The 15,034-nt window shown below is 50.7% G+C and overlaps 1 protein-coding gene across 4 annotated transcripts; it reads left to right on the top strand.

Annotated features, from left to right (window-relative positions):
- Window positions 1–291: 291 nt before the first annotated feature.
- Window positions 292–9,155, top strand: ZNF263 (zinc finger protein 263). Of its 4 annotated transcripts, none has more exons than XM_033235972.1 (6): window positions 292–1,610; window positions 2,428–2,608; window positions 3,087–3,121; window positions 3,391–3,517; window positions 6,159–6,275; window positions 7,093–9,155. In XM_033235972.1, the coding sequence occupies exons 1-6, from the start codon at window positions 1,224–1,226 to the stop codon at window positions 8,259–8,261; spliced, it is 2,016 nt and encodes a 671-aa protein (XP_033091863.1). In that variant the 5' UTR covers window positions 292–1,223; the 3' UTR covers window positions 8,262–9,155. The 4 variants fall into 4 exon arrangements, with proteins under 4 accessions (XP_033091863.1, XP_033091862.1, XP_033091864.1 ...); XM_033235971.1 differs by having other exon boundaries at window positions 3,048–3,121; XM_033235973.1 differs by lacking the exon at window positions 6,159–6,275 and having other exon boundaries at window positions 3,048–3,121.
- The last annotated feature ends 5,879 nt before the right edge of the window (window positions 9,156–15,034 follow it).

Genomic DNA, 15,034 nt, shown 5'->3' with positions numbered 1-15,034 from the left:
TAGGGAATCGGCCCTGCGGCCCTCCTGCCACTTGCCCCCAACTATCAAAGTCCACGGCGGAGCTGGAGGCAGATCCCGCCCTTGCTGGGCTGGGCAAGAGACTGAAACTTGGAGAATGGCCTGCAGGCGCCGCACGTCTCGGCCAGGTTTAAAATCTGGTCTAAAATCGGAAGCAGGTACCGCGAGCCCGGCCCTGAGCACTCCTCTGGGACGTCCAGCCGCAGAAGAGAGCCTAAAGCCCAGCAGGGGGTCTCCGAGGGACTCCGGGCTTCAGAGTCGCCCGGCTCTTGAGCCCTCGCCCAGGGCGCACGCGCAGTCGCGAGGGCGCGCCGCGGACTGCATCTCCCAGCAGGCCCCGCGCCACAGGCCACGCAGCGCTATTAATTGGGCGGGCGGCTACCTCCCCAGCCTCCCCGAGATACCGAGGAGGCCGCAGGGGCGAGTGACACCATCTTTAGCCAGTCCAGAGTAGCCGAAGCGGGTGGGGCCTGGCTTGGGGAAGGATTCATTGGGGGAAGCTTATTAACAATTCAGATTTCCAGGCCTCGCCCCGACACGGACGCACTGGAGAGCGCGTGGCCCTGAGATCTGCGTGTTCCCAAGCCCTCTGGAGTAATTCTAACCCAGGGTGCCCGCCAGTCAAAACCGCCTCTGGCTTTTCTTCGCTTGGATCCAGCGGCCCTGCCCCCAGCCACTCCCAGAATCTCAGGACGCGCCCGGTGGCCACGCTTCTCGTCTCCAATTGGTCCCTCGCTCGTCCCGCCCCCGCTGGCAAATCTTCCCTTCTCATTGGTAGATGGTGAGTGTGTGGCGAAACCTGACCCAGTGGGCGCTGTAGGTCGCAAAACGTGACCCGGAAGTTGGTCACGAGCAGGCGCCGTGGGCTTGTGGACGCCTAACTCCCGCGCTGAGACTTCCGGCGTGGGAGCAGAGGTCTGAGTGCTGCGTGGGTCCCCTGTGGGGTGAGAAGCGCGGCGCTCGGTTCCTGTCTCGGGGAAGTCCTGGCACGGACGGGCTACGGGGCCGGCGTGGCGGCGCCTGGGACCGACTGAGGCCTAGGCGCCGGAGCCGGCCGCGCCTGGGCTGGAGCGGGGCTCCTTGGCGTGGACTGGGAGCCTCCGGCCCTGGGCTGCAGCCGGCGCCGTCTATCCTTACACGGGTTCAGTGCGCCTTCGTAGGCGGGCACGGCTGGTTTCGGGCTAAGGCGCTCTGGAGACCCGACGATGGCGTCGGGCCCGAGCTCCCAGGAACGGGAAGGGCTCCTGATAGTGAAGCTGGAGGAGGACTGCGCCTGGAGCCAGGAGCTGCCCCCGCCTGACCCAGGGCCGAGCCCTGAGGCCTCCCACTTGCGCTTCAGACGGTTTCGCTTCCAAGAGGCAGCCGGTCCTCGCGAAGCCCTCAGCCGGCTCCAAGAGCTTTGCCATGGGTGGCTTCGGCCTGAGATGCGCACAAAAGAGCAGATCTTGGAGCTGCTGGTGCTGGAGCAGTTCCTGACCATCCTGCCCCAGGAGATCCAGAGCAGGGTGCAGGAGCTGCATCCGGAGAGCGGCGAAGAAGCGGTGACCCTTGTGGAGGATATGCAGAGAGAGCTTGGGAGACTGAGACAACAGGTGAGAGAGAGAGAGCTGTTTTATCTGTGGTTTTGTTTAGCCCCGAGGACTGGGACATTGCGTCCCCGGTCGAATTCAAGTAAATTGCCCTGAGTAGACCTTACATGGGGAAGAACATCCCCAAATGAACAGAAAGCAGTGAAGAGTGCCCTGTTTCCACGCGGAGGCAGTGTCCCTGCAACAGTTAGTGTTAGCCGGGGAGTTAGATCGCCAGCATTCAAATCCTCAATCTGCTAGTACTAGCTTTGTTACTTTGGCAAGTTACTTGATGTCTTTCGGCCTGTTTTCCTATTCGTAAAATGAGAATATTAACATACTTTATAGGGCTTAGAGGGAGAGCAGCGTGTAAAGTTGTGATAACACTACTAGCTTATAATGAGTGCTTAGTACTTGTTAGCTGTTGCTATATTAGGGTCTACGGTCTGGTCTTCTGCAAAGCTGGGCCTCCGTTAATTGTGAACTTTGAAAGATAATTTGGCACCGAGGCCCTGAGGTCATTGGCCCCCAGGGCTACCCCAATTTAGCTTATCCTGTAGTGAGGAATAGAAGCACCTAGGAAAGGTGGGGAGAGCAGGAGGGAATGAGGTCTATCTTAAGAGCTGTGTGGGGAAGGTGTGCTCTGGGAGTGGGCCTTTTCCCTAATCCCTCCCCCTGCACATGGGATCAAAAAAGCCTTTGGTGTCAACCATTTTTCTGTTGCCTGGGCCCTAAGGGATGGCCTGAGTTCTCTGTTGAAGGCTTGCTCTCAGTATCCTGTACTAACTTCCCTTCTCCTTGGGCCCTGTTGTGATGATGAGTGATGTGGGTTGGTTCCCAGGTCACAAACCATGGGCGGGGAACAGAAGTGCTTTTGGAGGAGCCTTTGCCTCTGGAAACAGCACGAGAGTCACCGAGCTTCAAGCTGGAGCCAATGGAGAGTGAGCGAAGCCCTGGCCCCAGGCTGCAGGAGCTGCTAGGCCCCAGCCCCCAAAGGGACCCCCAGGCTGTAAAGGACAGGGGTGAGGCACAGTTATCTGGGCAAGTGGGAGGGAAGAGGGGCTTGGGGGTTGCCCCCAACACAAGCAGGATGTCGCATTGGTGCGAAGGAGAAGGAATTTCTGGTTAAGGTTCACACATGTGGAATGAAAGACCTGCAGTTGGTGGTGTGGGTTCTCCTGGGGCTGGGGGAAGGGAAGGGAGTCTCAGTAGAGCCCTTTTTTATGCAGAACAGAGGCAATTTAGAACCACTTGAATGATGAGGGGTTTGGAGTGCTGCTCTTGGTATTCCTTCCCTCTAACCCTGTCATTTTGGATATCAGTTTATTAGGCCTCTGGGCAGTTTAGTGTCATCCCCAAAAGCAGAGACTGGGTGTTGGGGAATGGATACTGTGTTTTAATAATCCTTGGGTTGCCAAGAGTTAGGAATGCCATTCTCATTATAATTTCTGTCACCTTCAGCATTATCTGCTCCCTGGCTTTCTCCTTTTCCTCCTGAAGGGAACGTGGAAGACAAGGAGATGACTGGGCCCCAGGTGATGTGGAAGTTTCCATTGCCTTCCCCCAGCACCCTTCCTCTGCTGAGTGTTGGGGGTGGGGGGTTCTCCACATGGAAGGTCCTTTCTCCCTTACCACAGTGTCTCCCCCACTGCTTTGGCTCTTTCACACCTCACTTGTAGACCTGACACCCTTCTTCCCCTATGACGTGTGCTTGGCATCCCTGAATTTTGCCCCTTTAACCCATGATTCTGCTTGAATTGTTCTTGGTGCATCAGGGGCTAAAGGAGATCTTGTGCTGTTTCAGTTGCCTGAGAGCTTAGAGGACGTGGCAATGTACATCTCCCAGGAGGAGTGGGGGCATCAGGATCCTAGTAAGAGGGCCCTCTCCAGGGACACGGTGCAGGAGAGTTATGAGAATGTGGACTCACTGGGTAAGGACTTCTTTTCCAGGGATGATGACTGCGCCATTTCTGATCAGGGTTCTGCCCCTTATTCATTCACCTCCTGGACACAGACTCTGAGTTTTGCCAAGAAGCCTCCACAGGAGACTTCCCTTTGTCTAAAGTTCCCTGTATGAGAGTCATGTATCTGCCAAGTGGCACAGTTGGCACAGGCAGCCCTGGACTGGAATCCCAGCTGCCTGTGGCACAGTTGGCACAGGCAGCCCTGGACTGGAATCCCAGCTGCCAGAGCCTAAGGCGAGTCTGAGCCATATGGACTTCCCAGGGCAGAGCAAATCCAATGCAGTGACAACCTGCCAGCGTCACACACATGCAGTGTCCCAGGATGCTGGGGGGGCTCTAAATGGTTAATTCCTTGCAATTTTGAGATGCTTATTCTTCTGAGCTTGCCAGTGTTTCCTGTGCTCCATTACTGTTTCTGGGCTTATCCCCAAAGACAAAAATTTCAGGGGTAGTGGGATCAACATTCCAGCCTATCGTCTCTCACAGACCATAAAAATTCAGGAAGCGGGGAGGGTCTTGTGGAAATTTGGAAACAATGTATAGCTCTAAATCATAAATTAGGATGCCCCTATGTCTTGTACTGTTACTCAAGAGTTTTAAAATTATGCCTGCGGAATATGACACACTGACATATGGTTGGATTTAGGTGGAGGATATGCTGGTACATATTGTACAGTTCCCTCAACTTTTCTGTATGTATGAGAAATTCTTTTAATGAAAAGTTGGGGGAAGTCTTAAGACTGCGTGTACATTATGATTATACGTATGTTGAAACACACCAGTAGAAAGACTCACTGCAGGCTGGGAATGGTGGCGCCTGTAATCCCAGCACTTAGGGAGGCTGAGATGGAAGGAGTGCTTGATCCCAGGCGTTCAAGACCAGCCTGGGCAATATAGGGAGACCCTGTATCTTTAAAAAAAAAAAAAAAGTATCTTGGTGTGGTAGTGTATACTTTTGTAGTCCCAGTTACTCAGGAGGCTGAGGGGAAAATCTCCTGAGCCCGGTAGGTCAAGACTGCAGTGAACTATGATGATGCCACTGCACCTCAGCCTAGGTGAGAGTGAGACTCTGGTTCAAAACAAACAAAAAAGACACACTGCACATTGTTTCCATATATCAGGTTTGCCTAAAAAGTATCACGATTATACATTTGTTGACACTAATTCTGCAAACGCAGTCTCGGCTCACCATAACCTCTGCCTCCCAGGTTCAAGTGATTCTCCTGCCTCAGCCTCCCAAGTAGCTGGGATTACAGGCATGCGCCACCATGCCTGGCTAATTTTTTGTATTTTTAGTAGAGACTGTTTCTCCATGTTGGTCAGGCTGGTCTTGAACTCCTGACCTCAGGTGATCCACCCACCTCGGCCTCCCAAAGTGCTGGGATTACAGGCGTAAGCCACCGCACCTGGCCTTTTATTTTATTTTTTTCTGCTGTGATGTCCAAAGTTGAACATGGTCCTTTTAGTGAGAGATTGCTAAATAGCAGAAGATCAGATTACAGCTTGTTGGAATTAAACTTCTGTTGGAGTCCATGTTTCCTGGAGGTGGAGGTTTTTGTTTTTCTTTTTGGCACAGCACAGAAATGGCACTTCTGGGTTTTAATCTCATGGTCCTCTTAGAGCCCTGGGTCCTTTTCTGATTGTCTGTTATATTTTCTTTCCTTGGAGTTGCCCAGTCAAGTTAGTTCTATTTTGTATTTATGTGTAGAGACAAGGTTCTTTTATGATATTAAATGGATTATTCAAGGAACTGACCATGTTCATTTTATAGTTGTTTTAATTACAGTAGTGTACATTCTCATTGCAAAAAAACATTCCAGCCAGGCGCGGTGGCTCACGCCTGTAATCCCAGCACTTTGGGAGGCCAAGGCGGGCGGATCACGAGGTCAGGAGATCGAGACCATCCTAGCTAACACGGTGAAACCCTGTCTCTACTAAAAATACAAAAAATTAGCCGAGTTTGATAGCAGGCCCCTGTATTCCTAGCTACGCGGGAGGCTGAGGCAGGAGAATGGCGTGAACCCAGAAGGCGGAGCTTGCAGTGAGCCAAGATCGTGCCACTGCACTCCAGCCTGGGTGACAGAGCGAGACTGCGTCTCAAAAAAAGAAAAAAAAAAAATCTGGCCGGGCTCGGTGGCTCACGCCTGTAATCTCAGCATTTTGGGAGGCTGAGGCAGGCAGATCACTTGAAGTCAGGAGTTCAAGACCAGTCTGGCCAACGTGGTGAAACTCCGTCTCTACTAAAAATACAAAAATTAGCTGTGTGTGGTGGTGCATGCCTGTAATCCCAGCTACTTGGGAGGCTGAGGCAGGAGAATTGTTTGAACCCGGGAGGCAGAGGTTGCAGTGAGCTGAGATGATGCCACTGCACCCCCGCTTGGGCGACAGAGTGAGACTCTTGTCTCAAAAAAAATTGTCTCCCTCCCCTAATTTCTTTCTCTAGAGGTATCCACTGGGGACAGTTTGTGTATATTCCAAGCATCTGCTGTCAGATTTATGGAGCATTCTGTATCTATCCACTGAGAGCAGGGAACAAGACTATCTTTGTTTCCCTACCCTGGTAGAGGAAAGTGGCAATACAGAAATCTGTTTCTTTCATTGTAAACAGAGTCTCACATTCCCAGTCAGGACGTCCCAGGCACCCAGGTGGGACAAGGAGGAAAGCTATGGGATCCCAGTGTCCAGAGCTGCAAGGAGGGCCTGAGCCCCAGAGGCCCAGCTCCAGGTAAGGAATGAAGACGAGTGGCCTGCCCAGCAAGCAGCAAGGTTCTCACAGTTAAGAGTGAGGCATGATTTTGTTTTGTTTTGAGATGGAGTTTCATTTTTGTTGCCCAGACTGGAGTGCAGTGGTGCGATCTTGGCTCACCACAACCTCCGCTTCCCGGGTTCAAGCGATTCTCCTGCCTCAGCCTCCCAAGTAGCTGGGATTACAGGCATGCACCACCACGCCCTGCTAATTTTTTGTATTTTTAGTAGAGTCGGGGTTTCTCCATGTTGGTCAGGCTGGTCTCCAACTCCTGACCTCAGGTGATCCACCCGCCTCAGCCTCCGAAAGTGCTGGGATTACAAGCGTGAGCCACTGTGCCCAGCAGAGTGAGGCATTTGAGGATTTGGGTGCAGGGCCAGCCCACCACAGCTGCCAGAGAGGTACATTATGTCCTTTCCCCCCTGCCATTCTCCATCCCAGTGAGGCAAGTAAGGATCCCAGGGTGCAGAGTTCAAGGAGGCCCTTACTCTTGAGCTCACTTGTCCCACCCTAGTCTCAGCCCTGCTCCATCCCACCAATTCCTGAGGGGCAGAAGCGAGAGGCTCAGCTGGAAAGGAAAATTGTAAGACTGGTCTCGGCTCTGATTCCTTGACCAGTGGCCCCACCCTTTATCCTGATGCTTCTCCAGAGTGTTTTACCTTTAGGAGAGGATGGGAGACTGAGGTAGAAGCAGCCCTTCTGGGCCGCGGACCTAACAGGCAGCAGCAGACAGGTAGGATTTTCTTTTCTCCAGCATAGAAATAATATACGGGTTTGGTGTCTCTCTTTCTACCAGGAGAAGAGAAATTTGAGAACCTGGAAGAAGGTGTTCCGTCTGTGTCCTCTGAGAACACCCACCCTCAGGTGCTGCTTCCTGACCAGGCCAGAGGAGAGGTGCCCTGGAGTCCTGAGCTGGGAAGACTTCGTGACCGGCAGCAAGGGGATTGGGCGCCTCCTCCAGAGGGTGGAATGGAGCAGGCCTTGGCAGGAGCCTCAAGTGCCAGAGAACTGGGGCGACCGAAGGAACTGCAGCCGAAGAAACTCCATTTATGTCCCTTGTGTGGCAAAAATTTCTCTAACAACTCAAACCTAATTAGGCACCAGAGAATCCATGCAGCTGAAAGGCTGTGTATGGGTGTGGACTGCAGTGAAATCTTTGGTGGGAACCCACGTTTCCTGTCACTACACAGAGCACACCTGGGAGAGGAGGCCCACAAGTGCCTTGAATGTGGGAAATGCTTCAGTCAGAACACCCATCTGACTCGCCACCAGCGCACCCACACGGGCGAGAAGCCCTATCAGTGCAACATTTGCGGAAAATGTTTCTCCTGCAACTCCAACCTCCACAGGCACCAGAGAACACACACAGGGGAGAAGCCCTACAAGTGCCCTGAGTGTGGGGAGATCTTTGCTCACAGTTCCAACCTCCTTCGGCACCAGAGAATTCACACCGGAGAGCGACCTTATAAGTGTCCCGAGTGTGGGAAAAGTTTCTCTCGGAGTTCACACCTCGTCATTCACGAAAGAACTCATGAGAGAGAGAGACTTTATCCCTTCTCTGAGTGTGGGGAAGCCGTGAGTGATAGTACCCCCTTTCTTACAAACCATGGAGCCCACAAGGCAGAGAAGAAGCTCTTTGAATGTTTGACTTGTGGGAAAAGCTTCCGGCAGGGCATGCACCTCACCAGACATCAGAGAACACACACAGGAGAGAAACCGTATAAATGTACCCTTTGTGGGGAAAACTTCTCTCATAGATCCAACTTGATCAGGCACCAGAGAATCCACACAGGAGAAAAACCCTATACCTGTCATGAGTGTGGAGACAGTTTTTCCCACAGCTCCAATCGGATTCGCCACCTGAGAACACATACAGGAGAGAAACCCTATAAATGTTCTGAATGTGGAGAAAGCTTCTCTCGGAGTTCCCGTCTTATGAGTCATCAGAGAACTCACACGGGTTAGTAACAGTGGGGTTTCTCTTTGCCCCAGGTGAGGTCGCATATTCAGAGCAGCCTGTTGGCAAGAGCTGGTATTCCCTGCCCAGCCAACCAAATGACCTCTGCATTCTTCAGGTAATTGGGGCTCATTGAGAGGGAGGTGCAGAGGCAGCAGAGGATTGGCATAAAACTGAAAAGGAATTCCGTCTGCATGAGAAAGAATAGCAAGTCTCTGAGGTGACCTCAGGGTGGAATTCTCTGTTAAGTCCACCCTGCCCCAGGGTGCTCCTGCCCTCTTGGTCTTTTTAGCCAAGGTGTGATTTGGGCACCTGATGTCCAGTTTACCTTAACAACTTTGAGAATCCATGTGATGATTTTGATACTTCTTCATTTGGGACATTCAGCAGGAGCATTTCGGCTTCTGGGGCCCCTGAGACCAAAGAAGAGGGGCCAAGTGCCCTCGGAAATCAGCTGAAGGTCAACAAAAGACTGGTTGTGAGTTGCAGCTGTCCTGAAGGCCCCAGTGGAGAAGCCATGGGCAGTCCAGATCAAGCCACCAAGTGCCCTACGACGGCCTAACACGAGTGCCCATTGGCAGATCACATATGTAAATGTGACCTCAGACAAAAAGGAACCAGGGGACCAAGGGCAATAATAAGGTGGAATTTGCAGGTCAGCCCAGGAATTGGCAGAGGAAGTGGGCGTCTGATAACCCTTTGTGGAGAATGAGATTCCCCCACCCATGTGAGAAAAATAAACAGCTCTGGAGTCTTGTTCCTGACTCCAGAGGAACAAGAGCGTTCCAGGAAAGAGAGATTCCCTGGAAAATTGAAAACGTGGATCCTAGGGGGGAAATTAGGGATTATGTCTTTCCCTGTTGAAAATGTTTGGGTAGGAATAAATATCTTCAGGAAACATACATGTGTGTGAGTCTTCATTGAAAGCCTCTGTCTGGAACCCCAAGTGTTGATCTGTCTCCCCTCTGCCTTGGTCAGAGGCCCTACTTTCTCATAGACTTACTGGGTTGGTCAGGAAGATTCTGACAAGACAGCAGACAGGGAGAGGCAGGTGAGGGCCTGGCAACCTCCAGGCTGGGACTGCCGTATGGTAACAAAGGATCAAGCCAAATGGCTGCTGGGGTGATGCTGTCATAGGGTCTCTAGAAAGTATTCATTCCTTCTGCAGTCTGTAGCAGTAAAATGTTTCCAATTCTTTGTTTAGAATGTTTCCATTCTTGTTCGGTAGCTGAGGAAGATCTGACTCTTGGAGGACAGGATATTTTGGTCTTGCAGCTGGTTTCCAGGGTGGAAGCAAAGATAGTCCCAGTATAATTGAGTTATTGATTATTAATGGTGGGAAGATATAGGGGATGGCAAAATTATTAAGGGAAAACATTTATGTTTTGGTAGAGATGGGGTCTCACTATTTGCCCAGGCTGGTTTTGAGTTCCTGAGCTCAAGCACTCTTCCCATCTCGGCCTCAAAGTGCTGGGATTACTAGCATTACATTTTAGAATGGCATATCAGAAATAGCAATTCTAGTAGTGCGTATCTGTGGGAAATGGGGGAGTATTCTAAGAGCAGGAAATCAGATGCCAGGAAAACACCTCAGGAGACGGCTCTGGAGGAAGATATCCAGCTGTTCTTTGGTTGAAAAAGATGAAGAAACAGTCCTTTGGCAATAGGTTGATGGATATAGCAACTTGAAGTCATGGAAACAGCACTCCATTGCTCCTCCTCTCAGCCCTGCCTTACTTTAGTATGAGTTTTTCTTTGGTTGTCTGAGCCAGTTTTTAAATATCTCACTATTTCTCATTTCTGTAACTTCCTCTTAATCAGCTTGTTCACAGGAGGAGGGCAGTGGTGGTGTGGGGGTAGGGCAGGGAAGTGGAGGCTTAGGATTAGAGAGATCAGTGTAGGATCAACAGTGGTGGGAGCAGGAACACACTCCAGTGGAGCAGTGCAGGGTCAGCCAGGCTGCTGATGCCATGAACTGGGTGGAATGTAAAGCTGGTGTTCCTACAAAGCACTCTGGTTAAGATGGCAGTTTATGTGGACAGACTGGAAAGCGCCCCTTCCATCTACTCTCCCTCCCTTGGTAACATCACCCACACAGATCTTATGATGTGGTCCAACTGATGATTCTCATACTTGGAACACTGCAGCTTGAAGCTAGAAAATGACTCGCAGGTATTTGCCCTAAAAAGGCGTTCCAGTGGAACCCTTCACTCAATCTTCAGTCTAGTTCCCTTTCCAGCAAACTTCACATGTGTAGCTGTTCTTGGCTTGTTTTAATGAGATGGCATCACAGAAAATAAATACATAAAGCAACACCATGCCTGGCATGTAAGAAATTTGTGCCAACTGTCGACAGATGATCCAAAAGATTTCCTTCTAAGCACCTAACACTGACTGAGGTCACTAAGAACACACTGGCAGGAATTTCAGGGACTGATGACATCTCCTTCCCTTGTACTCATGTTTCAGAGAGCAGGTCTGATTCCCTTACTGCAGGCCCCCATGAAGTCTGATACGGTTTGACTCTGTGTCCCAAATCTCATCTCTAATTGTTATCCCCACGTGTCAAGGGAGGGACCTGGTGGGAAGTGCTTGGATCATGGGGACGGTTTTCCTCCATGCTATTCTCGTGATACTGAATTCTCCCGAGAGCTGATGGTTTTAAAAATGTGGCAGTTCCCCTTCACTTGCGTGCTTGCTTCCCCTTTGCCTTCCGCCATGATTGTAAGTTTCTTAAGGCCTCCCCAGCCACACAGAACTGAGTCAATTAAACCTCTTGTTTATAAATTACGCAGTCTCTGTATCTTCATAGCATTGTGAGAACTAGGTCACTGCAAGAGATGTCCAAGTTAGTGCTTTTTCATACATACTTTTTTACATTAATACTTTACCCACTAGCGGTCTTGTAAAAGAAGCCAAAACAGAGTTTGAGTGGCATTTATGTCAAAGGGAGACTAGCCCTGGGACAATAAGGACCTCTAGCCCCTAAGTCCAAATGGGTACAAAGGGGTCTTGGGAGATGTGGAGTGACCCTGAGCAGCAGCCACACATCCTTAGCAAAGGTTGCACATGAAACCAGCAGGAAGACTGGTGGGTGAGAAGCAGTGCCACATCTAAGCAGTGTGAAAAGGCCTGGCAGGGTCAGGCTGGGGAACAATACCGACAAAGCCAGAGGTGGGACAGACTGGAAGAAGTGTTTTAAAAGCACTGAATTTTTCAGAAAAACCCATCAGAAGTCACTTTAAGAGTTTTGATTGCTGTAATGAAAGAACTTTCGGGTCTTAGCACCATAATCTGAAATTTGAGGGCTTAGACGCAGCGCTTTTTGTTTTGTTTGAGATGGAGTCCCCAGGCTGGAGTGCAGTGGCACAATCTCCGCTCACCGCAAGCTTCGCCTCCCGGGTTCACGCCATTCTGCTTCAGCCTCCCGAGTAGCTGGGACTACAGGTGCCTGCCACCACGCCCCACTGTTTTTGTATTTTTAGTAGACACGAGGGTTTCACCGTGTTAGCCAGGATGGTCTTGATCTCCTGACTTCGTGATCCGCCCACCTCGGCCTCCCAAAGTGCTGGGATTACAGGCGTGAGCCACCACTCCCGGCCTAGACTCAGCACTTTTTTTGTTTGTTTGTTTGTTTGTTTGAGGCAGAGTCTCGCTCTGTCGCCCGGACTGGAGTGCAGTGGCCAGATCTCAGCTTACTGCAAGCTCCGCCTCCCGGGTTTACGCCATTCTCCTGCCTCAGCCTCCCGAGTAGCTGGGACTACAGGCGCCCGCCACCTCGCCCGGCTAGTTTTTGTATTTTTAGTAGAGACGGGGTTTCACCGTGTTCGCCAGGATGGTCTCGATCTCCTGACCTCGTGATCCGCCCGTCTCGGCCTCCCAAAGTGCTGGGATTACAGGCTTGAGCCACCGCGCCCAGCCGACTCAGCACTTTTTAAAGAAGAGTTTACTGTAGATTCATTACATTAACAGATACAATTTAGGAATGTGCAAAATCATCACTGCTTTAAAACTTGTAATTGTTGTAAATGTTTCACATGCATTTGAAACAACTAAGTATTTTAAGTGTTTTAATGTGTGTTACAGGAAAACCAACTAGCACGTTTCTTAGCACTAGGAGACTTAATTTTGGGGGTCAGGAACTCAGGAATAGGTAGATGAATTCAAGCAAAATGCATTTATTTATTTGAAATATTTTCTTTTACTCTTCAGTCTAGCTTGCATTCCCAATTAAAAACTCACTTCTGTTATTGAAAGGGCAGTTAATATTTCCTTCTCATCATACACTTATATTTAATAAGAGCAGCTAAACCTTGCCTGAGTGGTACAGTGAAGAGGCACTGGGATGATCTAGGTGAAGTTCAACAACGACAAAATGGTTGAGGAAAAACGACTCAGATCACAAAAAAATTCTGATTTTCCAGTTAATGTTACTGTTCTCAATTAGCTACAGAGACACCTTAAATGTCTCAAAAGATTCCGTCAGAAATCTGGTGGCTCTCAAGCATCCCCAACCTGCTCCAAGGAAAGTAGTATTTCTCCAGGCAGCGAGAAAGGGAAAGAAAAACACTAAGGAGTATCGTTCTGAAGTCCAGGTTATGCTTTTGGACATCATGAGGAATTGCTTGCCCTCCATTCCGTCCAGGGTGGCCAGTTCCCTACTCCTGAGGTGCTGCTGCCCTTGAGGGAGTTCTCGGCTCTGCTGGGCTTCCCGGGAGGAGCCCAGCCCCAGCACCCGGTACAAGGGTGAGTGCCTGGGCTTCTTGGAGAAGTTCCAATCCCCAGGAGTGATTTGCAGAACCAGAGACTCCCTTTTCAGGCTTGGGCAAAGCAGACGACTCCTGCTCCGCATCGGCTCACACGCGGCCGGGCCCACGAGCCTCCTCCAACCGCCCCCTCGGGGCTGCCGCTCCCCTCAGCTTCGGCTGTGCCCCCAGAGGCGAAGGCCGCCCTGCGCCCGGTCCCAGCCTTTCCCTCCCCTCTGGCCGGTCCTCCTCCCGCGGACGTCCCGGGACCTGTGCCCAGACCCCTGAGGCCACGATCACGCCCCTCCCCTTCCTTCCCGCGTTCCCGCCCGGGTGGTGTACGGTGGTTCCGGGCCGCACGCACAGCCGCAGGGGTCTGCTCTCCTAGACTCGAGGCGGTGGCGCACCTGCAACCTCTAAAACTCCCCTGCCGGCCCTCGCGGTCTAGTGGGAGGCGCGGAGGGCCGAGCAAGGCGATGGGAGAGCCGAGCGGGCGCCGGGAAAGCGCGGGGCCGCCCTAGGGGCTGGGCCGTTCTTTAAACAGTGGGAGGCCCACAAAGCGTCTAAAGGCCGAGGCTCCTCTTTTTGTCTGAGTTCGCTCTCTTCTGGTACAGGGTCGGGAAAGAATGGAGAGGGAACAGAAAAGGAAGGCAGGGCAACTGAAGAGGCAGAGTCGAGGCAGAGGGTCAAGGGGGGCTGGACTAGGGCAGGGCAGGGAGGAGGAAGAGTAGAGACGAGAGATCCAGGAAGTGTAGCGGTCAAGACGACGTGGGCCGAGACCCGTCTAAAATCGTAGGATGTCCCCCAAGGACCCTGGCCTTGACCTGTCTTTCCTGCTCTTCTCCGCCAGAGGCCCCCAAGGCAACAGTCCAGGGACCTTTCAGCTTGCCTGGGACATCGCAGAGACTGAGCCCCTGCCTCAAATTTAAAGCCCATCACAAAAGTCACGCACCGTCCTCTCAGACACCTCCCCTGCTATCCAAGTCTCAAAGGCCCTCCCTATGCTCACTTTGGCTCCCGTCCTTACACATCCCATGGTGGTCTGTTCTCATTTTCTTGGTTATTCAGAGCTGAATCTCCAACAACATGCTTATTGTCTAGTACATGAAACAGTTAACAGGAAGTTTCCAGAATCAATGAGTACTTTTGAAAACTGGGGTGACTTTCGGTCACTCTAGGAATTTATTATCACTAAAAAGAATGATGATGTTTGATGCAAAGACCGAAACTAAAAGGAACTAGAGAACTGCCCAGAGTCCTCATCTGCCATTCCCCTCCACTTCCACAATCCATCCTGTCCCAGGCTTGTAAGGTCTTTCAAAAGAGGCAAAACAACAAGCAAAGAGTAATTACTGTGCTCACCCGCACCCAACCCCAGCGTGCGGTCATTATGGGCTAATCTGAAAAAAAGAAAAAGTCAAGCTGCTTGATGTGAAAGGTCTCCCACCTTCCACCAGGCTGCAGACTGAATAAGGCAAGGAAGCACAAATCAAGCCAAAACTGAATGTAAAAAGGATGCCCAGTGGCAATGTGGATACATTTTGTCTATAAGTTCTGGGTAATAAGACAAAAAAGAGATAACTACTGAATTTACAAGGTGAAAATATCAGCAATCACTACTAATAAAAAAGGATCCCACTTACAGCAACAACAAACCTATCTAGGAACAATAAAAAATACGAGAACTCCATTAAATGAAAACTGCACTTACAATTTGAAAGGAGAAAAAAGGAATGTAAATTCTTCCCAATTTTACTTAATTTATGAATAAATTCCCAGAGGAAGTTGGTGTCTGGAGGAGGCTTGAATAAATTTTATGCTGAAGTAGACTCAGGATAGTAAGAATAGCTTGTATATTTTCAAACATGGAAAGTGGGCATTTGCTTTTTTATTAAAATTCAATTTATTAAAATTTTATTAAAATTCACAGGTTGGGCAGGGTGGCTCACGCCTGTAATCCCAGCACTTTGGGAGGCTGAGGCAGGCGGATCGCGAGGTCAGGAGTTCAAGACCAACCTGACCAACATGGTGAAACC

The sequence above is a fragment of the Trachypithecus francoisi genome, unplaced genomic scaffold (assembly GCF_009764315.1).
Source record: "Trachypithecus francoisi isolate TF-2019V2 unplaced genomic scaffold, Tfra_2.0 Lachesis_group15, whole genome shotgun sequence".
In the NCBI taxonomy this organism is placed as follows: domain Eukaryota; kingdom Metazoa; phylum Chordata; class Mammalia; order Primates; family Cercopithecidae; genus Trachypithecus; species Trachypithecus francoisi.
The sequence above is the reverse complement of the archived record's forward strand: the minus strand, read 5'-3'. Positions and strand labels throughout refer to the sequence as shown.

Coding starts and splice junctions, on each gene's coding strand:
- ZNF263 (XM_033235971.1), top strand. CDS start 1,224: ATGGCGTCGGGCCCGAGCTCCCAGGAACGGGAAGGGCTCCTGATAGTG. Junction 2,609..3,047: donor CCAGGCTGTAAAGGACAGGG/GTGAGGCACAGT, acceptor TGTCACCTTCAG/CATTATCTGCTCCCTGGCTT. Junction 3,518..6,158: donor TGAGAATGTGGACTCACTGG/GTAAGGACTTCT, acceptor CATTGTAAACAG/AGTCTCACATTCCCAGTCAG.